The 26,186-nt window shown below is 36.7% G+C and overlaps 2 protein-coding genes across 6 annotated transcripts in view; both read left to right on the plus strand.

Moving 5' to 3' along the window:
* The first annotated feature begins 232 nt into the window (after positions 1–232).
* Positions 233–7,902, plus strand: hoxb1b (homeobox B1b). Of its 5 annotated transcripts, none has more exons than XM_051915288.1 (5): positions 233–414; positions 767–875; positions 4,074–4,596; positions 4,847–7,006; positions 7,134–7,902. In XM_051915288.1, the coding sequence occupies exons 4-5, from the start codon at positions 6,412–6,414 to the stop codon at positions 7,460–7,462; spliced, it is 924 nt and encodes a 307-aa protein (XP_051771248.1). In that variant the 5' UTR covers positions 233–414; positions 767–875; positions 4,074–4,596; positions 4,847–6,411; the 3' UTR covers positions 7,463–7,902. The 5 variants fall into 5 exon arrangements, with proteins under 5 accessions (XP_051771248.1, XP_051771247.1, XP_051771246.1 ...); XM_051915287.1 differs by having other exon boundaries at positions 4,129–4,596; XM_051915286.1 differs by having other exon boundaries at positions 233–875.
* A 9,899-nt stretch (positions 7,903–17,801) lies between these two features.
* skap1 (src kinase associated phosphoprotein 1) overlaps positions 17,802–26,186 on the plus strand; it is a 33,490-nt gene continuing 25,105 nt past the window's right edge. The window contains exons 1-4 of the mRNA XM_051913602.1: positions 17,802–18,981; positions 19,755–19,860; positions 20,539–20,564; positions 20,798–20,914. Of these exons, the coding sequence (XP_051769562.1) occupies positions 18,942–18,981; positions 19,755–19,860; positions 20,539–20,564; positions 20,798–20,914 (289 nt within the window). The 5' untranslated portion in view covers positions 17,802–18,941. The remainder of the gene's footprint in view (positions 18,982–19,754; positions 19,861–20,538; positions 20,565–20,797; positions 20,915–26,186) is intronic.

Below are 26,186 nucleotides of genomic sequence, written 5' to 3' on the forward strand. Positions count from 1 at the left end.
GAAATCTGCACGTTATACATGCTCAAATGACATTTGTTGTTGTTTTCAACAAATTCACAATAAAAGGGTAATATTTGTTTTCTACAGGGTTGGCCTGACAGAAAAGCTTAACAAATATACCGATGATGTCTGTCATCTATATATACCCTGTAGATCCGAATTTGTGTGAATAGAAAGTCGCAAATTCGTGTCTTGGGGAATATGTAGTTGACATAAACACGACGCCATAGTGGAATTGTGGATACACTTTTTGTCCACGCAAACTGCCTTATTTATTTATTTATTTATTTATTTGTCTCTCATTATTAGAGATTTTAAAAAAAAACCTAAACGTGATGTGAATGTTTTGAAAATTAGACACCTGATGGCGCTACATCATTTGTCATGTGATGACAAATGCTGGCCTGCGAGAACGTGAGGAATTTTTCAGCATCTATTCCTATTTAAAAATCTTGCAGGATCATTCATGTAGAGGTTTTGGTCACCACTTTGTTTTTAACCCTTTTTAGAATCTAAAATCTAATTTTTTTCCAAGTTCTCAGAGACAGACAATGCTATTTTTCAGATGTCAAGCAAAAATGCTGAATCCATCATAACGCACAGAGGCTCAGTAACATTTATAAAACAATTATATAGCTTAGCAATTTACACAAGAATAATACAATAATCAACACTGTAAACTACTTGAGGAGAAGACAAACTGTGTTACTCATCATTGTCTTGTTATACTAATTAAACCTAACTTTACTTTCTTTTATTTTTCTAGCAACAAGTGTATCCCAGTGAGGCTGCGTGTGAGGACTCGTTTTCCACGTGTTATTCATCAAATGGACAGTCTGCAGACATTTGAGAAGAAGGAACATGACAAGAAACAGGTAGCCTAATTTTTACATCAGGAAATACTGTCATATGTCAACTGAATTTATCTTTATTTTTAGATTACATAATGCATGAATAATGAGGAAATAGTCAGAGCCTATCCGTATTGTGCTGTGTGCTAAATGTCTATATATAGGCTACTTGCTTGAATAAAATAGACTTCTGTTTTCAATCTCTCGTTGATACAAAAAGTAGCTAATTCACGGTGAATAGTAAAGAAGTGGATGAAGTAAAAGTGAAAACATACTGTATTAGTTCCACATCCCTTATATGCCATGTCACGTGATTCATTAAATAATTAATGAAGAGGCTGCAGAGCAGAAAGGCAAAGCAGCCAACTCGTCAAGACTGGCTTTTCGCCGAGCTAACTTGAGTGAGTTTGGGAGAAATTTCTTGGGGCTTTTCCCTCGCAAGAAGCTATCCTCATTGCTGTGAACAGTCAAGAGGGAGAATGTAGGAGCAACCGCACAGCATAAGCACCACACATTGTGAGTAAGCCTTTAGATCTAAAGCTTGTAGATATAGCCTACTGTATTACTGGGAACGGTCTTATCTGCAGACTTGAAGAGAACATGTAAAGGCCAATGAGATGCATATTTTTAACACGATTTAATCTGTAATGACACCTAAACTAGATTACAAATGCAACCTCGTGTCTCAAACATATTTGTTCACTGGAGAAAAAATGTGTTACGGAATAAATTGTTTTAGGTAACAATTTCTTCTACATTTATTCTTATAATTTATGTTATTATTTTTTTCCTGGATTTTATGGCAGGCTTTTGTGTGTTTTATAGGCTATTTCATTAGGCTGTACAACTGTAATACGCCTATATGAATATTTTACCAACAAGTTAGTCCATCTCGATAATTAATGTAATAAAGTGGCCGTTACATAAATTATAATGTTGTAGGCTGGTTTAAAAACTGTTAATATCAATAAAACTGTTAATATTAGATTGTTAAGGCCTTGATTGGTTCGTCTGATGGTGACTACCCGGTTTAGGCCATCTATGCCGAATCCACTGCTACAATGACATGAGCAAAGTAATGGAACACTAGAGATCAACTTGAGAGATCAAAGGCCTCCGGACCTTTGGGGAATTGATCGCAGAACCATCCCAAGACAGCGGCACTCTCTCATCTTCAACATCACTAATTACAATATCATGCACGAATAATTCGAAACAGATGTCCCCTTTACAAGCGTTTACAACCATTTTATGGTAAAGATATTAGTTGACATATTGGAGCGCCTAAAACATTTTTTGGGTGGTTCACGCGTCTACCAGAGTCAGAATCGTACTCGTTATCCTTCTACAGAGAAAACGTAAGGCTACTTTTACCAATGATATATGCCGCATTTGTATGAACATATTTGTATACTGTAATTTAGCTGCTAAAAACGTACACATGTGCTATAAAGTCCCAGACATTTAATGACTTATAATCGGCTCCTCAATAAACATTTGCTTATCTCACTAACCTACACGAGCCACTATCAGCTTATTTAATTGAAAATAGCACACATCTCTTCATTGGTTTGTTTTGTTTGTGGTAAACGCTCTTGATCGTTTGGTATGTACACCACGTCAATACTGCTTCAGAGCAACATCCTGATCTTGCTTAATTTTTGTTTGTTTCGCAGTTCAATTTATATCGATTGCTAACTCCGAGAGACATCCTTCTTTGCCTCCATCAGCTTTTACATTCAAGACATCTGTAATCCTCTCGGAAGAGGAAATTTTCCTTTCAGGAGCCTGATACTGTATACGCTTTAGACAGAATATGGATAATGGGCTATATTTTTGTTTTGTTATGACTTGTTCTTTTCTAAAATGTGTCTGATTAGTGTTGGGTCATTATGCTAATTTCACCGGGGTCTTTTGCTGAGTTCACCCATAGATTTGATACACTCGATCCTGGCTTTTATCACTTAGGCTATAGGTAAGCATTTATTGCATTTCTATCGTCATATCCTGGAGAGGAACATATTTTTATTTGGTACATAAGACATAACTCATTTTCAGTGATACAGCAGGAATTCGGAGTGAAGCTGCAAACATTGTTTTCAACCAGGATTTTTTAAAACGTTGATTAGAGTGAATTAGCCTGTGCACTTACGTAAAATATATTTATTAGCAAATATTTCTCTGATTTGTGACTCTCTATACGAAATCAAGCTGGTGAAGAATAAGCTCACAGTTTGTGAATGGCGGAGGATCTGTCTGGGTGATTAATCGCCCTAGTACTTTGGCTAAGGTTCAAGACGAGTTCACTGGGCTTTGTGCGTTGTTCTAAACCACTGCACATGCACTCCCTTCCCATTGTTTTTTCCAACTAGTCTCTTTCTTCGTTATTTAGTTATGTTTTTATCATCCCAGTCACGATTAAAAATAAATATATTTTGTGCGACCATCTTCTTATTTTAAATGCTTCAGCTTTTATATTCCATAACCATTAGAACAGTTTGGTTTAAGTGATTGTAAATTGAGATCTTGCCGTACTTACATTCTGGATAATTAATTCAAGAGCATTATTATTTTGCCCTGATTCATGATTAACGATTTTCCAAACGTTGTTTTTCTGGTTGAATTAGTACCTTCCTTTTTCTCATAAAAAAAGACAGACGATGTTACGCCAGCAATATAAAAATAAGATGTCTGTAGGTCTAATAAAACGAGAATATAAGTGCACATGGTTCTTTGATTCTTGATATGTAGGCCTAAGTCGTTCATAAAACAATTAATTGTTCCGCCAATAGGCTATTTTTTCTCAAATGTGTAGAATTATTTCGATACCCTGAACACATTTTGGTTTACCTCGGTGTAGCCTACCTACCAGTAAAAAATAAGCAGTTAAAAGGAAAATATTTTCTTAAATATTCTCGTGTAGGCTATCGTTGAATATTTGAATGTTGTTCGTACACGTATTTAGCCCATTTCTGTGGCACAGTGTCATCTAAAATTTGTTTTAAAATACATTTTTATATTTAATTTATTCTGAGTTTATGATGCACATTGCATAACAAGGCGCATTTTAAAATAATATGCAGCTTATATCACGACGAAAAGACTATTGTTACATTAGCCTATGTATTTTTTGTCAGCAGCACAGTGAGATATTCTGGTTTCTGGCAGTGCGTATATTCCGCAAAATAGACACTATTCATATCTTTTTTTTTTTCCTTTTAGTTGCGATGATGGATTCATGTTCCCTGACTCACACCGTGTTGCTCTGACCCTGCAGGTCATCTTCCAGCGGGCCTCCGGAACCATACTGTCACATGACACGAGAGGCCAGAGTTTTGCTAAACCCCCAGAAAGGACCAACATAACTGATGAAAGCCGTCCAGAAAATGCAGATAACGAACAACAATAACGTCTGTCTCACAACGTCGCGGAATTATTTGCAACAATGTCGTTATACATTTGAACATAATGACAAAATTCATCACCCTAAACATATTGGGTCAGCGATCGCTAAGGACGAACTTGCACAGTGAGATGGAATACAGAACGAGATAAAGGAAAGGACGTTAAAACGAGGAAAAAAAATAGATGTTGTAGTTATACTATCCTCAATCAAGACAGTAGCTCGTCAGTGTTCCTTCCTGCAAACTACCGAAGGTAACTTTAGGAATCAACAACTTCTAGCCATTTTCTTGGATGACAGAATTCAAGAAAACGACAAAGAGGAGCACGGCGTCATTTGGTGGTGAGTAAATAGGCCCACAGTTAAGAAATCTAAATGAAATTATTATTTACCAGTAACATAAATAATAATGCAATAGCCTATTCGAATTTTGGCATAAATGCAAACTAAAATCATATAGCCCTTTTTCACAGACAATGTGTGAAATCTGTGTTCGCTGTTGTTAATTCAAATATTGTTTATGCGTATTTTGTCCCAATGTAGAGCAATTGGTTCAAATCCAATTAATATAAATTCATATCCTCTTTAACAGCTCAAGAGCGACAAGAAAACCCCGCTGGGATTCATTGCCTCAAAAAGAGCACGTACTGCTATACAAGTGACCAGCTGTAGAGCCTGAGAAGTTCCACTTCAACCCATATTTGTGCAGGCGGAGACGTGTGGAAATGCCCAGTTTAGCCTACTTAAACCTATAGCCTACTAAGAGGGAAATAACAATTTGGTTTCAAAACCGGAGGATGAGGCAAAAAAGATTGTAGGTTGAAAAGAATTGTCTCTCGTAGCTATTGCTGGACTATCTCCGATCAGCAGCTCATCACCACCGTCTTGAGTGAAACTGCGAGAGGTTTATTTATTCATGGCATATACATTGCCTCAAGTAAAAGGCCCTTCCGCAAATATGGGTGGGTATGCTTATCCAGTCTATATAGGCCTACATTAATAGCATTCTCTGTCTCCTCTGGACAATTACAAAACTATTCTGTCATGTTCCCCAGAGATAGCCTATAATAAAGTCCCCCCAAATGCCAGTTTCATGTAATATCCGAAATTAATTTTTAATGATAAATAAGTATTATAGTAATGTAATTGATTGATGTAATAACGTCATTGGGGTTAATAATTCAAATTATTGTGTGAAAATGAAAAGCGCTAGGCTATGAATTTTACATTTTAGTGTGTGTAGCCTAATGTATTTAGGCCTATTGCTTCTGATAGGCTAAATTCAAGGTTCTCGCGATGTTCATTTGAAATCTAAGATCTAATCATCAGAGTTTATCTGGGACAGTTTACAATTCTTGTTAATAATTTTCTGTATTCGAATGGAGAATGTTTGTCACTTGCACTACAAATAAAGTTTTTAGGTTTCACTAAAGTCGAATATATTAAGCTTATCCTTTGCTTTTAGGAAAGAATCCTAGAAAGCAAGGGCACGTTTCACGATCTCCCTTTGCTTAGAAACAAAATATTGTAGCATCATAAAAACCTTACTTTAATGGGAGATTCTAATCATTCTTTTAAAAAGTAGAGTGGCTCACCATATCGAGAGAGAGATAAAGCCAATCTCTAGGCTATTGGTGTACATAGAAGTTCATTCAGTCCAGTTAAATTAGGAACTTAGATTTGAAAATAGCACAAGAAACTCCCTGGGGGAAAAAAACACAAAGGCGGACTATATCAAGTCAATGGTCTACTCTTGCGTATGATTAATTTTTAGGGCCTGTTTATTTATAGTTTGCAACACAACTTCAGTTGTCCTCGCCGTCACGAATACAATATAAATTCGCTGTTATAATTGCTGTGCTCGCTTTTATTCACATTAGATCTACGTTGCCAGTTTATCAGATTGATGGGTGGATTCGATTGATGTGTTTGTCATGTAAATACGAATCGTTTGATGGACACCTGCAACGCCCAGAGTGCTACCGCAGGTCGCACACTATTGGTGCAAAATTAGTCACATGATCTGTCACTTAACTGATATGAGCTCGGATAGAACTTTGTGTGGTTTGACATACTGCTTAGAGGTTGTAGGGGCACTGGGACCACACATCAGCGTATATTGACCCTGCTTAATCAATTTTGCTTGGTCAGTCAACAATGAATTCCTACTTAGATTATACGATTTACAACCGTGGTACTAACACTTATAGTTCGAAAGTTGGGTGTTTTTCTATGGAGCAAGAATACTTGCCAAGTGCTTGTGCAAGTACAAATAGTTTCATTCCCGAGGGACGGCCAGTCGGAGGGAACACTTTTACACCGGCATCGCACGAAACTCATGGCACAACTTATTCACAACTTCAGTCGCAGCCATACCACATCAATATGGATATGGGGAAAACTGGACACACCAATTTCTGCAAGCAAACCCGACCTCCTCCTCCTCTCTCGGACTATGGACATCAGCACGTTCTCACTCAAGCAGATGACCACATGCGCCTTCAGTCCCCTGCTTTCTCTGTCGTGAATATGGGATCCAACATTGGAACTTACAGTGAATCTAACTGCAGGCCTGGCTCGGTCTCTGGAAGCCATTATCAGTCGTATCCCTATGGAGAACACGAACCACACGGCTATGGCTCTTTCAGCAAGTACCAGGTCTCCCCTGACAGTGACAGCGACTCCAAGACGAACATCAAACAAGCGCCAACGTTTGACTGGATGAAAGTCAAGAGGAATCCCCCTAAAACAGGTGAGTTTAGAGTACAGCGGTTACTATAAATATGTATGTATATGTATGAAATATGTAATGTATGTATTATTAAAATGTTGTCAAATGACGTTTCTAATCTAAGCTGTCTTTTTTTATTCGACTAAAGTCGCCGAATATGGGATCCACGGCCAGCAGAACATAATACGCACCAATTTTACCACCAAGCAGCTCACAGAACTTGAGAAGGAGTTTCACTTCAACAAGTACCTGACCAGGGCGCGCAGAGTGGAGGTGGCCGCCACCCTCGAACTGAACGAAACGCAGGTTAAAATTTGGTTTCAGAATCGCAGAATGAAACAGAAGAAGCGCGAGAAGGAAGGAACAGCGCCAATAATTAAACGAGCGACTCTTTGCTCTTCTGGTCAAAGCGCAGACAACTCAAACAGCTCATCCCCGGGTGCTTCGCCTACCTCAGACTCTTCCACTACTATTTGATGCTTACGTGCCTTTGTGGCAAACGAACTTGTGCTGTGGAGAACTACCTAACTTATTCCGCTGTCGTAGACAAAGCATTATATGTGCTAGTGTGAGCATGTGTTTTATATATAAAACGCAAAATAATCAATTTTGCTGCATTAGAGCTACTGAATTCATGGTTCAAAATCCATTAACAGGGTATATGCTTAATAGTCAAAAGCAAAACTTTTAAATGTTCTTTTTTTATGTCAGGTTGAGATCTTATTTTGCACTAGAGATTCATTCCTCTGTTGAAAGAGAAAAAAAAAAAAAACTGTTGAAAAGACTGACATGTTTATGTATTTAGAAAACAACCTGGCCTGTGATGTGATAAATAAATATTTTATTTTTCTGAAATATGTTTGATTTATAATTTCATCAATTTATTGATTTTCTTTTAATTAAAAGGCTCTTCATGATGTTTGTAAGATTGTGTCCTTTGTCAGAGGATGTTGCAATACAATGGGTCTAATTTAAATCAGTGTTGCTCTAGTCTGTATAGTTTGACAAGAGGAATGTTGCATTACACACCGGGTGGCTTCCTAGGACCTTTTCACCTTTTTGTGCCTCCAAGCTCTCTAAACATGTAAACACTCCTTGGTGCTCAGAATAACACTCACTGTCTACATGTGAGGTTTCAATCCTACTTGGCACAGCGCAACAATATGGCATGTAAAGAAAGTAGGACTTGTAGTGGAGTAAGAACTTTTTTTTAACTCCAAGTCATTATGATAATAAGGCCCTTTTCATCTCATACATTCTTAGACAAGGCCAGAAAGAAGAGTGATTAGATTTAAAGAAATAATGGCCTGGTTTCACAGACAGGGCTTAGATTAAGTCAGGATTAGGCCTTAGTTCATTTAGCACATAGCTTTTTTTAAACATTAGAAAAAAGCATTACTGGTGTGCATCTTGAGACAAAACAATAGCGCTGACATGTCAATAAGTTATGTCAGTGGAAGTTACTTTAAGTTAAAACCGCTCAATAATGCATTTTAGTCTGGGACTAGGCTTAAGCCTTTGATGTTTATTTTTGGAACACCAGATTCAGAATGTAAGCAAAGACGTGAGCTATTACATAGGGGGAAAAACTGTTTAACCCTAGATACTATCTACATTAGCCTCAATTCTTCTAGAAAGTTTGCAAAGACTTGACAACCCTGTTTCATTCCCCTGATCATCTGATGGACTGCTCCAATATTTACTCAGGGTGTTGGGTTTGCACAGTATTTGCCCCAGCAGCCACGCACTGTCAGCACCCTCTCCACTGACCAGGTTCACTTGGAGTTCAGGCCTAAATTAATTCACAAAAGCCATGGGCCTGTCCAGCAGGGGATGAGAAGGGTGTCTTCCCAAAGGTCACTCAGAGTGTTATCTCTCTCCAAAACAAATTATCCACTATAAACTGAAAATTGAATCAAATCTCTAATATAAATAGACAATAAAATACATTTTAAATAAATTAATAAAATCAAAGCTGCTAAGGTACCTGCTATTCAGATTTGGATATATTGAGAATTTTCACTGAGCAATTTCACATCAATACAAAGGTGAAATCATAACAAAAGGTGAAAGATGTACAAGTTTAATTTTTACCATTATACGTTATGTAAGGTATTTTGTATATGCCCACTTTTAGTTAAATGTGTTCCAAGTCAGTCCATCTTGACAAATACTGGTAAGGGCATGGTGCTGATTAAAAACATCTTTATTTCAGTTCATTTAAAATAGTGCATAAATATCCTAGCATGTGAATCCTAAAGTGTTTGGAAAAACTAAAAAAATATATTAGTCGGTCAGTCAGAAGGAAAAAACAACAGCAACAATGGAACATATTTACTTTAAGTTATTAAGTATGTAGTGTTTGTTACTTGCCCTTTTGGGTTGTGTGGCTCTGGGCTCCTACTGGGTCTCCCATCTGTGGGCATCAGTGGAAGAGCTACAGTGCTGCAGAGACAGATGTTCAGTCAGCCCGGAGGAGGAGGCTGTTTTTCACCAGGTTGTCAGCATGCAGAAAAGGCTCACACTGCAGAATGTGGGGCAAGAAAAGCAGTCCACAGATACTGGCGAATTAGAGGAAGATAAAAGTAGCATTCTCAAACAACAATAATACGTAGGGATGAAATAGGCTGTTAGGAAAGACAGGGAGAGAGAAAATAGATGCATATCTGGGAAAGAGGCAGTCCGCAGTAGTCATCAAAAAGTCAATCATTTTGTGAAAAGTGGAGCAGTCGTTTTTAAGATTACATCAGGTAAGATTGGCAAATATTTCAAAGAAAGACACACTCTACATACTGATAAATGATGCCACAGTATTGCATATCACTTTGCTGGCAAAATTTGATCCTTTTATGAAAAAAAAAAAAAAAAAAAAAAAAAAAAAATATATATATATATATATATATATATATATATATATGGATGTTTAAACCTCCACATAAAGGATATATTCATATATGAACTACTGTTCAAAACTTTGGGGTTGTTTTTTAAAATATTTTTTTATTTGGCAAGGATGCATTAAATTGATTAAAAATCATTTAGATTTCCATTTCAAATAAATGCTGTTTTTAAAACGTTCTATTCATCAAATAATTCAGAAAAAAATGTATCACAGTTTCCACAAAACTATTAAGCTGCACAACTGTTTTTAACATTGAAAATAAGAAAGTTTCTAGAGTATCAAATATTAAATGATTTCTGAAGGATCATGTGACACTGAAGACTGGAATAATGGCTGCTGAATATTTAGCGTTGCCAACACGAGTATATTATATTTAAAATAAAATATATTAAAATTGAAAACAGTTTCCTTCAGTACTTAATAAAATGAAAAAAAGAATTGTTGGTTTAACTTAAAAGAGTAAGTTACCTGGTTGCCTTAAAATTTTGAGTTCATTGAAATAAAAAAAAATGGAGTTAATACAATGAAGGCGATTGGTTTAATCAACAGAAACTTAAAATATTATGTTATCTGAACTACATCTAAGTTCATTTGAAAAAACAAATCATGAAAATAATTTTTTTACAGTGTAGAAATACCACAAATTCAATGACAAAAATCATATTGACAGGTAGACCGCCTTTGCTGTCAGGTCACTTTTAAGGTGATGTTTAGGGCAGATCTGAAGCTTGCAATGTATATACTCTCCCTGCTGGGTGTGCTTGTCAGAGGGTCTTTTACAAATCAAATGCCTGGCTTGACTTCCTGAGTCTTGTTCAAGTCCCTCTGAAGCATGTCACTCTGCTGGGGTGCATGACCTCAAAGAGATAAAAAGAATACTGTATATACTATTCATGGGCTTGAAACAGGGGTCAGGGGGTCATTTTATATGTCTTCTTGTCTTTCACAGACATACAGTCAACAGCTAAGACAGTGGCCACATGCAGATAGCCTCCTCCTCTCGGTGAAAACAGGAAGAACAGGAAGCCTTCCTCTTGCGCTCTCCACACAGACCCATATGACCATCCCCCTCTCGCTCAATCGTATCCATGTCCTCACGAGGCGATTTAATCAGTCCACCGCCTTATTAGCTGAGTAACTGAGAGGGACAAGCTTCCAAGACCCTGTAGCACACGCAGCTCTTGCCAGTAAGCAACCAACAGATATTGGTTTAGGCAGTGTAAAAACAAATGTGCAAGGTTTTTTATAGTATAACACTGATTAGATTATGAGGTCGAGAGAAGTGAAGTTATTGCACCTGCTTAGAAAGGGCGATTTGGAAAGTTGCCAGTTACTCTCAAAACCAACACTATGGTGTTTTTGTCATAATTGAATTGACAAATTTCCTGCATGTGGTTTTGTTTGTAGGGATCTTAGAGCTTGGCAAAGTGTAACCCGTGCTCCGTCACTCATATGATTTAGAGAGGCAAGTAGTGCGCGCCAGAGGGAGACAAATGAAAGCTGACAGTTCATTTTATCAGTGACAGATCGTTGATCTCATGGACTGCCTCCCTGGTCTCTCTTAGAAGGCGGTGAAGGTTGAATATTAGTGGATACTGATACAACCAACCGCCCCCTTCTGAATCCCAAAGGCTTTATATTCCAACCAGCAGAATATGAGCTACAGCACTACACACTGAAGCTACAAAACCAAAGTAGTATCAGATTTCAGTAATAAAATTAATATGGTATTATTTTATGATTTATTGCTTCCCTTTCCACAATTATATCTCATAGAAACCTTTATATTTACCAGAAAAAAATGACATAAATACAAGCTAAATTAGTTAAACAACTGCATAAGGGTAAATTTTTTCTCAAACTGAGATTTATACATAATCTGAAATCTGAATAAATAAGCTTTCAATTGATGTATGGTTTGTTAGGACAATATTTGGCTGAGTACAACTATTTGAATATCTGGAATCTGAATCAAAATATCTGAATCAAAATATTGAAAAAAATCACCTTTAAAGTTGTCCAAATAAAGTCCTCAGCAATGCATATCCACTCACAAAAATACATATTTTGCTATATATATGGTAGGAAATTTACAAAATATCTTCATGGAACATGATCTTTACTTAATATCCTAATGATTTTTGGCATAAAAGAAAAATCGATAATTTTGACCCATACAATGTATTGTTGGCTATTGCTACAAATATACCCTTGCGACTTATGACTGGTTTTGTGCTTCAGGGTCACATTTTATGTTTTGCACATACAATGAAAGTCAATGGGGTCCAATGATGTTTTGATGTTCACTGAGTGGATAATTATTTTTTAAGTTCCACAGAAGAAAAAAAAATGAATACAGGTTTGGAATGGAGCTAAAAGATTAATACTTTATTTTGACAACGCGTTTCAGCACACAGAAAAGTTTTTTGTTTATTTTTGACCCCTTAACGCCACAAGTGTTGCTGGTATTGTCCATAAACTTTGTTTTTATTCCATGCACCTTGTTGGACGTGTGAAGTTGCACCAGATTAATTGTACTGCAGGTATGTAACACTGTAAAAAATATTCCGTAGTTTTTATTAAATAATTTTGGCAGCTGTGGTTGCCAGAATAATTTTGTAAAAAATACAGAAAAACTGTAAACAAATTTACAGAACAAACTGTACATTTTACAGTATAAAACTGTAATTTACAAACAAGAAAATTTGAATGTAAACCAGTAAATTCAACAATGCACACTACTACTAAAATCTGTTTTGTACCTTTAACATATACTGACAACCACCATAATAATGCAGGTGGTAAAAGAGAAAGCCACATGAAGAATCAGAGTTCAGCACAAATAGCTTTTCCACAAGCTGAAGTATATACTAATATAAAGAAGGTGCAAAGAGTCATTCACGCAAATGCAAAACACCATCATGGTAACCCACAACACTTACATAATGCAATAAACATTCATTAAACAGATTTTACTGTAAATTATACATTGATTTGTTCCTTTTTACATCAAAAAATTTTAAAATTTACAGCATTTTACTGTGAAAATTACATAAAATGTCTAGTAAGAGCTTTTACAGTTTTTCCCTGTATATAGTATGGGAACTTACTGTTAACCTATTTACAATTTTTTCCCGTAGTGTTTTTACAATATTTTACCGTTAAAATCACATTCATTTTTTACAGTGAATGACATGAGGATGATTTTTTTTGGATGAACTATCCCTTTAAGCATATGCACATGAATAAATGTTTCTGAGACTAAAAAATCTAAAAAAATTCTAAGTTTTCAGAACTATTAATTTCAACAGTAAACTTTTAAATGATCCTAAACAATTTAGCCATTTGTGTATGAGAAAACATTGAACTGAATTCATTCTACTGAAGAGCTGTAGTGAAAAACCTTCCTCAGTAACACTTTATAATAACTGCACGCTATGAATCATTAGTTAAGCATTAGTAAATAGTCAATTCATCATTTATAAAGCATTAATAGACAGTAGTATGGAGTTTATAAATACAGCTATAAATGCTTTGTTCTTAATTTATAAGCATATCTATAATTTGTTTAATAATTGTATTTTCATACTTTATTAATGATCAGTTTATCATTTCTAAATTAAGTATTACATTATTTACAAATTTTTTTTAGGAGTTGTCAGTTGTTCATAAGATCATGTCGAAAGTGTAAATGATTAATAAACTATTTAAATGTACATTTATACATCTTATTATTAAGACATATAATAATAGTGTGTTAATAAATGCTTTATTAACACATATTCCCACTGTAATTCATGACTAATTCAGGTAGTTATAAAACATTTATTAGTTGTCAGTTAACTATTTTTGTGAGCTCATCTAAAGTGAGGACTATTTATGCCTTGTAAAGCTTTTACAAAGGAGATTTAAAAATTCAATTATCTTCTAAACAGATAAAGGAAACAAATACAACAGACTGATACAGAACAAAAATATTTATTTCAAGATGCAAAAAATGAAACTGTACAACTTGATATAGCATGAAAAATAAACCCCTGTAATCATGAATTACAGTATAGGAATACGTGTTAATAAAGCTTTTATTAACACACCGAGTAGCTATTACTATATATCTAAATAATAAGATGAATAAATGTACATTTAAATAGTTACTTAATCATTTACTTACACTTTCTAAATGATCTTATGTACAACTGACAACTCCTAAAAACTGGTTTGTAAATAATGTAATACTTAATTTAGAAATGATAAACTGATCATTAATAAAGTCTGAAAATACAATTATTCAAACAAGAAAACACAATTATTAAATCAAGAACAAAGCATTTATAGCTGTATTTATAAACTGCTTACTAATGTCTATTAATGCTTTATAAATGATTAATTGACTATTTACTAATGCTTAATGATTCATATAGTGTGCAGTTATTATAAACTGTTACCCGTTCCTCTAAGTTCACCATGATTGATATGTGGGTGTTGACATAAACTGATACCTGGGAAATTCTTTTGATGAACTATTATACTTTCCCCCATCTTCTTTGGAAATATTTACCACACAGGTCCTTAAACACCCACACAAACATCTTCTAAGTGCTGCCTGCAAGTGCCTGAAGTGTCTTGTGCATGTGTGGGGACATTAATTAGCAGCAAGTATTTGAACTGAGTTCAAAGGGTCAAACCAGCGACAGAGATGAGCCCAAGGCTTTGAACGGGCAAAAATGTTTTCATACCATTTAACAAGAAACGCATTATAAACCGGTTGATAGTAATTGAATCTCATGATGGAACAGACGACAAACTCTGAAACTGTTCCAGTGCCTTCATATTGACCCCTGGTCTCTCGAGGGGTGTGTGACCATGTTGGAGTGTGATTTCTGTCAGGTCGGGGCGGTTGGGGGCTCTCAGATGACAGAGTTCTGCCCCTCCCCCAAGTGAAACGCAAATGAAAAGGAATGCAGAGATAAAAAAGCCTGTGTTCCCAGATAAGGGGACAGAAGAAAGGAGTAGGCGAATGCTAAAAGAGCTCTCTTGGGGAGATGAGAGGCGCTGATGTCAGTGTTGGTGGTAGGAGATCATAGCAGGTTCCTCTCATCAGCCCAGGCCTGTGTTTGATACTGGGTCTTTGTCGCTCTTTCAGCTGTGCATTGTTGGGAGGTGTAATCCCGGGCGGATTACAAAGGCAAGATCCTTTCATATGGCTGTGCCCAGCAGGCAGGAGGCAGTGCTCATGCTGGAGTGGAGGGCCACGCTCATTCCTCTATCTACCTTCACAAGGGGCCATATAGCTGCAGGGACAGTGACGAAGGGGTCATTCGGTCATGTCCTCTCCTTGGAATTCTGCTCCCCCTTCTCCATTCAGATGTTTTTTCTTTCATGATCTGCCTCCACCCTGTACCTGTGCACAACGCCTTACACCTAACAAACTGGCAAATATAATAAAATACTGAATATGAGCTCTGATATTTACAGTAAATTGACCTTTGAACAACTATATTGAGTTAAACCAATATTAGGCACATAACTCACCTCAGGTTTGTGCTATTGGCATAAGTAATACCTTAAATTGTGCGGCTTGTTTGTATTTGTTAGTAAAATTGTACTGTTCTAAACAGCTGGACTTAAAGGGATAGTTCACCCAAAAATGATCATTTTTATTTTTCTTCAAAATATCTTCTTTTGTATTCAACAGAAAAAAGAAACTCATACAGGTTTGGAACAACATTTTTGGGTGAACTATCCCTTTTAAATGTTCACCTGGAGGATGATAAAATATGTGGGAAAATCTCATAGACTTATACTGAAGTATAAACTCAAGCCATAGGGTGACTAGAAAATCATGTGATATTATAGAATTTTGAGGGGGCTCTTTTAAAGGGTTACTTCACCCAAAAATGAAATTCTGTCATTAATTACTATTAATTAATTAATTCTGTCATTAATTGAAATTCTGTCATGTTGTAATTTTATGAAGTGACAAGAATACTTTTTGTGTGCAAAAACAAACAAAAACAACGACTTTATTCAACAATATCTTCTCTGTGTCATTCTCCTACGCTGTTTAGTCCAGCGCTTCCAGGTTCTACGTCAGAACGCCGGATCATTATCGGCTGGCTCCTGCGTCAGCATCTCATGCATGTGTCGTGCTGCTCACGTGTGCAGCTTTGGCCAATACTAAGTCGCCGTTCCGACGTATAGGTCTAGAACCTGGAAGTGCTGAATGTAAACAGCGTATGAGAATGACACAGAAGAGAAGATATTGTTGAATAAAGTTGTTATTTTTTGTTTTGTTTTTGCGCACAAAAAGCATTCTCGTCGCTTCATAAAATTAAGGTTGAACCACTGCAGTCACTTAGACTATTTTAATGTCTTTAGCACCTTTTGGGACTTTGAAAGTGGTGGTTAAATTATGGACGAGCTATATACTGTACTTCTTGGATTTCATCAAAAATATCTTAATTTGTGTTCCAAAGATGAACGAAGGTCTTACAGGTGTAGAACGACATGAGGGAGAGTAATTAATGACAGAATTTTCATTTTTGGGTGAACTAACCCTGTAGGCAACCACCAAGCAATGCCACAGCAACCCCACAGCAATGCTCTGGAAATAAACCACAACACTGTACCATTGTAGCAAGGACTTTTGGATAGGCAAACATCATTTACTTTTTCTTTAGAAAATCTAAAAATTCAGTAGGCTTTTACATTTGTCTGCAAGGTAAGGTAAGGTATGTTAGCTTATGTATAATGTATAAAGGTTCCTGGGGTAAAAGGTACAGTTGAAAATACACCATAGTACTTTCCTAAACACCTGTTTGTCAATATGCACTGAAAAAAAAGAACCATAAATTCATCATGTGCAATGAAATTAGATCTAACATGTAATCATTTTTTGATTACTGCATAATTAGCTAATGAAAATCTCTGAAATTATCATGTATATAAACTTTCAGAGTCAGAGCGCAACTAAAAATTTAACCAAATACACTTTTATGTCGCAACCAAAACACTGAAACCCCACTAAAAATACATCACACCTGAAGTGCAACTAATTGTTTTTCATCATTGGGAAGGAACAGATATGCGAAATGGCTCACACTGACTTCTCCAATCACAGTGGAGATTAATTTGTAAAAACATGTTCATATTGGAGCCCCAAGACATTAACTGTACTGTACTAAAGGCAAAATAATCAATATGTTCTTATGAAACATTTAAAAGGTTATGAAATGTTAAAATATAGTTTGGAGTGTCATTGTCTTTCCTGCAATTTGAGCCTCCTCTTAAGCATTTCATTGCCCAATAGCCCTGTGTAACTGCAAATAATAAATTACACAACTTGACTTGACTAAATAAGTAATTAATATGTTACTAAAAAATATTCTGTTCAAAACATTTGGATATTATGAGATTTTTTTTTGCCATATCACTTCCCCAGGGGCTTTTTGGCCCAGGTTGGAGGTGTGGGTGGCTTTTACCCCACGTGTGGTGAAAAAAAAGGCCCTTCCAAGCTTACATTATTTTTTTTAACAACCTAATTTCCCCCACCTTTTAACATTTCTTCTTACACATATTATGTTGGTCTATCAATATATACAGTACCCTAAACATAATCAAAATAAATTGGCCTTGCTCTGATTAAATTCTGTTATTAATGTTATAACTTTGAAAACAGAAGACTGAGATTGTGCTGCCCCAATGTGATGTAGTCCCTAGTCTTTCACATGCATTAAGTGCTAGCTCAGCATCAAACTGCTGATTCAGAATTTTGCAAACAATTGTGAAAGGCAAGCAAAAGCTTTTATGATATGATGCAAATGAATCAGAGACTACACTGCATGAACAGGAGTCATTCCACTGAGCAAATGCAGGGCAGACCAAAAAAAGAAAAGAAAAAGCTATACACTCTAAAAAAGAGCTACAGGGTAAGTCATACATTCACCACGTCATGTCCTGTCTCTGCGTAAAATAAATACATTAAAATTATATTTATTTATTTATTAACGTTAACATAAAAAGAGGGCAGGAAGTGGATTTTCTAACAAAAATAATAAAAAGAAAAATAATAATGACAACACGAATGAGTGAATGTAAGAACATCTGATTTTCACAATAAATTAATGGTAAATTTAAAATGTAGGCTATGTTTTCTATCAGTGTCACATACATCTCAGTAGCGAGGTAGATTCGTGACAACAGCAAGCTTTGACACTAATTTATGCAATTCAGAGTGAGTAATAGATTTCTAAACTACTTTTAATCACACAAATATAAACACTTCCGGTCGCCCCAGGGCAGTTGTGTGGCCTCGCCATTTTTATAAACAGTGTAACAGAACAGAGTTGTAAACATTGCATAAAATAATAATAGGAGCACCTGACTCGACCTACACAACGATATGAAAACGTCATTTAAACAAACAAACTGACCAGAGGCCTATACCCTTTATAAACATTACGAGTCGTTCAATGTGGAGAAAACATGGCCACAACTAAGACATTACACCGCTGATGGTATACTCACGATCGATGGTCATGATATTAGATAGTGGCTGAGGCAAACAATGAGATAAAAAAAAGAGGTACAGTGGTTTTGAGCACGACTAGTTGCTGTCAAATCGTAGCAAACGAAAACACTTCAAGCGACAACAAATTCAAAACGGTGTAGGCTACTCAATTGTATTTTAACTGGGTGGATGGTCTAAAATTAATATATGGTGGAATAGGCAAATTCAGTTGTAATATTTTGAAATTAATTTTATTTTAATTTGAGACTCGTGTCACAAAGTAGTTCGCCTACATCTCTTTAGGCTGTGTTTCATTTTCACAACAATGTGCTTTGCACTTCCTCTTCTTCTTTCCTCCGCGAACCGGTTCGTGTGTGTGGATAGCCTGTCTCTTTCGATTCTTTTTTATTTCACTCTGTGAACTCATTATGTGGGATGACAAGTGACCAACAAATACATTAATTTTTTTTTGACCTTCATTCGTTGACATTAGCATATTTTATTAGCTTTTATTTCTGTTTGGAGTCTTACTCAGAGAGTAAGATATGGGGACGGCGGTTGATGACATCAGACAACTATTAAGAGGTACTCTCCATTGTTTCATTGTTAATTGAATTTGAATCAGATTTTTGTGCTTCTTTAATATGTGTAAATATATGTAGGCTACCTATTTTTTTTTTACTGTGTGTTTTTATCTGTTTTTATTAAGGTAAACTAGCTATAGCATTTGATAAATGTCAACTTTTGATTTTAAAGAAATGCTTCTTATATAGCATAGCCTACTAAATAAAGAAAAAAGAGAGGGAAATCACAAAAAAAAGAAAAAAAAAAATCACAGGACTTAAAGCACCTGTTTACATTTTAAAGTTAGTTTTCCAATTCATTGTAAACATGTCATAACCAAATTTGTGGTTTATGTTATTAAACCTTGATACAGACTGTTTTATGATTTCAATTTTATTTTCTCTTGTAATTATTCTGCTTTGCTGTGTTTACTCTAGAAGAAAACATATTGTACAAAATGGTACTTCATGAATGATGCCATCATGAGATTGTTATCGTTGTTCTGACACACAGACAGGATGACTATTGTCATTTAAACATTCTGGCGTCAATGACATTTGCATGAATATAACAATCCTTTTATGATTATTTGCATCTTTCAAAACATGAGTGCTCTACTTAATAGCAAAATCACATGAGATAAAGGTCACATTTTTCTCTTTCCACATGTTGAAATTCAACATAAAAGTTTATTTCATTATGTCTTTATTTTTTGCTCATGTTGGTATCTTGTAAACAGACTCTAACATAGCATGAGTAGTTTACTGAGGTTGTTTTTTCTCTCCTTTTTTCAGACTGTGAGCTGTTTGTTTTTGAAATACTCCAAGATGAGAATCTCAGTAATGCTGCTGGAGAGGCCAGAGAAATTCTCTTACGAAATTTTCTTGTCATCCAGAAGAGGTATGTTTTATTCACGTGCAAGTATTAGAGCTGACACATACTTGCTCCCCCTTGTTTGTATTGCGCAATGAAGACCACAGAAAGTATATAGAAGCAAATTATCTGTGCTCCTAGTCGAGCTACAAATGAAACACAACTGTTAAACAGACAGGAAGCAAATTGCTCAGTTTTTCTATTGTTGTGTTTTTAGAAGCAAGGAGTACAATTACAGCGTTGGAGTGGTTTTGTGGTTTGCTGTGCTGAAACAAGGTGTTTGCAAGGAGAACAAACATACTTAGGTTTTTTTTTCTTCAGCACTGGGTCACATGAATACTTAGATGTCAATGCATCGTTTGCAAACGCTGCAATGCACAGTTTTACAGATGCATGTGTTTATACAGATACTCAACCTGCCATCAATCAAACGCCTCTTCAAATCTGCATTTGAATTTGGAGTACGACTTTCATTGTAGAGCTGAAATGTTTATCTAGACTAAGAAAGATAGTGGAACAATGTAGACGTTACATGCACTTGATTATAAGCATTATACAGTAATTTGGAGCAAAATATCCACCCCTCACAGTGGGGTGGATATTTTGCCAGGTTTAATAAAACTTTTGAGCATTGCAAAGTCCATTTGTTTAGAAGGTTATTTTAACATACTTCTCAAAAAGCATTTCTAAATTCTCTCTTTTCAGACACCCACAAGAATTTCCCCACAGAAGTAAGTGAACAGCTGTTTCATAATTCTAATTAATTGCTCAGTGAGATTTCCGTTCAGATTCAGTCTTTCCCGGAACAATGGTTCTTTAGAAAACAAGTTGTCGGTTTGACAAAATCAATTTCCTCCCACTGCATTTTCATTTTATGTATATCTGTCGAATTCACTCAACAAAGTTTCGACTTTTGTGAAGCTCTTGCTTTTTTGATTTTAATTTTTTTTTTTTTTTATCCTAGATGAATCCAATCTCGAGGATAGTTCAGATGACAACCGCAGCTCCAGTCTGGGACGCTCTGCCCCCTCAGATGATATGTCAGTGGCCTCTGACTACCAGGAGGAAGGAGCCACTGAGCGTGAGTTTAAGCCACTCTATGAGCATATGAGTGTGTTTACTCGTATGTCTAATGCATGTAAGCTGTGATAAGTCAAGACAGGAAACTTGTCTAAAGCATCTTTAGCACATTTCTTGTTGTGGGGGTTTCACTGGTAATGATGAAATACCCCAGTGGAGGTGTTTGGTAACAGATCACCCTCTAGTGGATTCCCACAACTCTGCTGCTGGCATTGAGGAGTGTGTGGAGGGGGAATGGGAGGGTGGTCTTTTACCTCCATAGAAAAGGGATGAAGAGCTCCCTCTAGTGGCAGGCGGGGCGGGATGTTTGGGCATGTGTGCTGAGGCATGCTGGGTTCTTTGGGTTAAACTGTGGCATGTTTGCCTGTGTTTAACAATGGTGTCTAAATGTTAGCTTTCTTTTGCTTCGGACACAAAGTAAATTTACTTTTTTGTATAGCCTACTAGAATTTGAAAAACGTGAACTGGAATGAAATTAGAGAGAGTTTAAAAACAGGATGTACTGCAGATTGAAAATGGCCCGACAAAATCTGTGTTTTGTGTTTGCTGATTGTTTTTTTGCCAATATGGCCAGTTTGCTGTTGCTTCGGGCCAGATCTGTGACTGATCATCCTTGGCTCCTCTGTAACCAGCTGGTCTTGAAACTCAACACTGTACCTGAGGGCCGTTTAATCCATTTTCTCTTCTTTATCACTCATCATACAACTGACAATTTTTTTCAGAGGCATCAAAAGCCTGGAGCTTTGCAGAAAAAGCTAAAAGAAAAAGAATTAAGGGAAGTTCAGTTCAATATCATTGATCTCTAGTTAACGGCTCTGAGATGCTTCTGTAATCCAATAAAAGGCAAAGACAATTCTCTCTCTCTCTCTTTGCTAGATTTTACTTCATAGAAATATTTTCTTCTTTTAACAGTTTTCCAGATTGAACAGAAAAAAATGTCAGGCTACACAATTGCCAATTGTGAAAACCATAAATTATTGTTTTTATCTCGAATACGTCTTCTTGTTCACTGACACGAAACTTCTCACCACCCTGGTAAAAATGAATACTCCATTGTCCCATTTATTTTATATGTTGTTTGTAATTTAGCAACAAAAGGGGTCAAACCTGGATGTGCTCCTTTGATTCGCTTCTTTGCCGGAAAAGGCATATAAGTCAAAGAGGAGTAACTCGAAGAAGATTCGCATCATGTCGCTCTTTCAATAAAGATAATGACCAGCAAGGGCAAGTGCAGTTCAGGGTTCATGTTTAGTTCACCAGTTGGGAATCTCACATCAAACCCTACGATAGGACATTTGGAATTTGAGCGGGAGAGCATTTCAGAGCATATGAAATTAGAGAGAGGAATATAATCAAGAAGATTAAGGTTCAAATGTGCACCTTTTTCAGCAATTCCGATTTAGTTTGTTTTCTCATTTGCCTTTGATTCAATAAAGACGCTCCATGCTGTGAGCCCTTCTGATTTTTTTGCTTAGCTCGAGTGAGTGAAAAACAAAATGCATATGTGATATGAATGAGCTGGTGTCCTTGCATGCTGATATTTTCAAATTTACCCTATTGTAGCGGAGGGTAAATATAGTTCAGGCATTCAATTCCTGCACCGTTACTCGCTCCGTGATGTCACATGCTTGCCAGTGTGAGGAAGGGAAATTGACTGTGTCTGCTTGTGCTCTAACCTGACTGGAAGACGAGGCAGCAGTTGACTCGTCGATGGGAGGAGTCAGTTTTATTTCATTTAGCCTGCTCTGCCTCCCTGTCTCCAGAGGGAGGTTTGACAGTAGATTTGTTATAGCTGACAGGAACAGATGGGCGCTCTATTGTCAGGGCCCCTGTCTGTATGGTAATGTGAACTGAGTTTCACCCGCAGACCGCACGGTTGACCCCACTGTGCCTGCAGCCTCGTCTGGATGACAGCAGCCCTGCAGCCGAGGATGGGAAGCCCAGGGCAGGAGGAGCCTCACAGTGGGGTGGATATTTTGCCAGGTCAAGTTTAGGAAATGCAAAAGTAGTAGAATAAAAAACATTCTTATCACTTTGAATGGCCTGAGGCGTAGATATTTGACTGGGTTTTTCGCTAAAATTATAAAAAAGGCCATTTTTATGTTGCATACACAAGATGTCCACCAATCATTTCAGTAATAACAAATACAACAGAAAAAAGGTGTATGGTTTGTCAGCCTGACAGGAGTTTGTGTGTTTAAGAGGCTAATATCAATGCATGTCCTATCAAAGGCTGCACATGCTCCGGGCTCTTTGTGTGCACTGACTTGATTTATGTCCAGAAACAAAAGCCCCTCTCGTTCCTGTTATCTTACCCCACCACGGCTCTACAGGCAAAGCTGGAGAAGCCAATCAGAGAGAGAGAGGCCAAAGATTCAGAGTTAAGTTGTTTCTTTATCGCAAATTAGATCATCAAGATGTAAATTTGATTTTTTTCAAGATCTTAGAGCCTCTTAATTAATGGTAGTGTTGGTTAGGAAATTGATTGTTGTAATGAATCTCTGGAGAGTCCAAAAAGAGCTTGCATCAATGAAAAAGACATTTTAGCCTGGCAATTAAGCGATCCATTGCAAACTGAAGTGACCAGCCTAACATGCAAATCATCTTCGTCATCATCGCGGTTACTGTCAAGAATTTCAGAAGTGCTCTATCCTGCAGCCTCATCTTGTCATATTTATCCTAATGCAATGGCATGTGGCTATGCAAAGGTGGAGTCATGTGATCATAAGCACCTTACATGACCTCATTGTTTGAGTCAGCTGGTCCTCATCCATGTAGCCTCCATACTTTGCGGTGAGTGCTCACACTTTGAGTGTTTCTTCCTCCCTACAGTAAACTTTTGACCCCTGGGTCTTGTTCTGGTCATTTCATGACCTGTCTGAACTCTGTCTAGGGCAACCGAGTCTACATTATTGACCTCAGTTGCCATAGCCACAGCACAGTTCAAATAAAGTTTCCCTAGCTAGGACAGGATTATCAAACACTTTTCCGAAAGCATCCTTCCATTCTAGTAATCATCCATTAATTTTCCTCCAATCACGATTAATATTCCGATGCGGTTATAGAAAGAGTAAAGTATGAGGCATTGGCAGGCTTCATAGGGCACGTTAAATGACTTCGGCAAAGATGACACCATCTTTCCTCTGCGCTGTCGTTTTTCCCACCCTCTGTTTCCCTTTGCGTTAATTAATTGAAATAGACACATATTAGACCCGAGCATCCTCAGTGCATCGCTGCTTCTGCCGTACGGGTTCAAAAGTTCACTCCACTCTCCGAAGGCTTCGATGCTGCTGAAAATGCTGATATTTGCTCTCGCTCTGTCTCTCGCTCATTTGTAATTTCACTGTTTCACCCAAACACGCTCTCACTTTTCTCTCCTGCCCAGTAAACTGATCATTCGGAAGAGATTTTCAACTGTTAATGTCATATCATTGTCAGTCGCCCTATTCATTGTGCAGTGATGAGTCAACAGAGCGTACATCACTATATTCATCAAGCGTTTTCTTTCATTGGTTAGGAAAATATTGCTTCTGTGCTCGATATAATATGTCCAGGTCTAGTAAAAGTTGGCATGGGTGACGAGAGGAAGTCTTTCATGATTTGCAAGGTATGAAATAAGCAGAATAGGAAGTCACAACCTTGAGTGTCTAATCTTCTTTGCAGCCTGTCAGTATTGCAGACAAATGGCAAAACGATTCAATGCTGTGGGTTCAGCTAGAGGTTAGCCTTCCCAGGTACCTCCAGCTCTCTCTCTCTCTCTTTCCTCTCCCCCTTACCCATCTTGCAAATGAGAATTTGATTTTTCTCTCCACTGGATTCCATTTCTGGAGATTGATGAAGTTTCGATGCAAGGCCCAGGTGGCCTGATGCTTTCATTGGGAAACAAATGAAAGCGTGTGTAGGTGTGTTTGCTGTACACCCACAGGCAAGGAGTGCTGTTCTGAATGTCTTCTGTGTGTCTTTTTTAGTTTTAGCTAAATGCAAATTTGCTCTTGGCAACCGATGATGTGCATGTTGCATTCTTAATAATCTTTGTGTGTTTTACATGGGCATTTGTGGAGTGTTTTTATGCTAGAAATGAACATTCGCTGATTAAGATCTTTTTTGTCTTTATATTTACCGACATAATTCATTTGACACGTCTGGCTCTCTGAGGTTCTGTTCTACAGCAGCATTTGGAATGTTTTCACATCTTTAAACTGACCAGAAGATCGTTTTTTCCATGAGATGTCTTTCTACCCTCTGATTTGTCAGCCTGTAGGTATCATTTATCTGTCCAAAAATGGAAAATATTATGCTAATTGCCTAATTTACCATATGTTTTCAATTGAGTGTTGAAACATGTAATAATCATAAAAGAGTCTTTTCCCCACACGGTTCTGAATTTGAGTAAGGATCTTCACGAGTGAAAGGCTATATTTAAGTTTGGGAGGTTTAGGCTGGCCTGGTAATGCACATCACTGCAATGCGTGTGTGATAAAACACAGCCATCGGTAACCACTGAACCAAATCAGTTTCATGATGACTGGCAGGGCCATGATATGACAGATTCCAGTGTACAACAGAAAAAACCCTCTTGATGTTATCACAAGATGAGGATTTTCTGTGAAGTGATCTTCTTTTTTTTTAACAACAATTCCTGGCTGCAGTCTATAGGCATCTTGAGCCAATACAAACACTAAAAGTTAACTTATCCTGCACTCCTAAATTTTATAGAGTAGCTTAAGATGGAAAATTGTTTCCAGATTTTTGTTGTGTATATATAATAAATTATTTAAAATAAAGCACAAGTTTTATTTTTATAAAGAGAATATTGCTCATATATGGCTGGATTAAGATTACAAACGTGTAACTGTTGGCTCGTGTAGTTCTACCTTTTAAACAGTTAAGCCTTTGAACTTTATATTTATTTACTGAGGAGACACGCGCGGTTCTTCACGTGCACTGTAGGCCTGCGCGTGCTACTCCACAAAGCCAACATGTATGGGCGAATAACTAGAAAGTTTTTTTTAGAAAGTAGCCTATTTATGAAGCATTTCGAATGTGAATTTTTCGTTTTGGCTATTTTGGCTATTGAATATTTTTTTCTGATATCTGTATATTGGGCTACCCAACTAAAACGAATTCTAAACGAATTTCTATTTAAAAAGAGAATCCCAAAATCATATAAAACATAGCAAAACGGGAAAAGTGTATATATATATATATATATATATATATATATATATATATATATATATATATATATAGCTATATATATATATTTGGAAACG

Source organism: Ctenopharyngodon idella, chromosome 12 (genome assembly GCF_019924925.1).
Source record: "Ctenopharyngodon idella isolate HZGC_01 chromosome 12, HZGC01, whole genome shotgun sequence".
Lineage (NCBI taxonomy): Eukaryota > Metazoa > Chordata > Actinopteri > Cypriniformes > Xenocyprididae > Ctenopharyngodon > Ctenopharyngodon idella.

Coding starts and splice junctions, on each gene's coding strand:
- hoxb1b (XM_051915286.1), top strand. CDS start 6,412: ATGAATTCCTACTTAGATTATACGATTTACAACCGTGGTACTAACACT. Junction 7,007..7,133: donor GAGGAATCCCCCTAAAACAG/GTGAGTTTAGAG, acceptor ATTCGACTAAAG/TCGCCGAATATGGGATCCAC.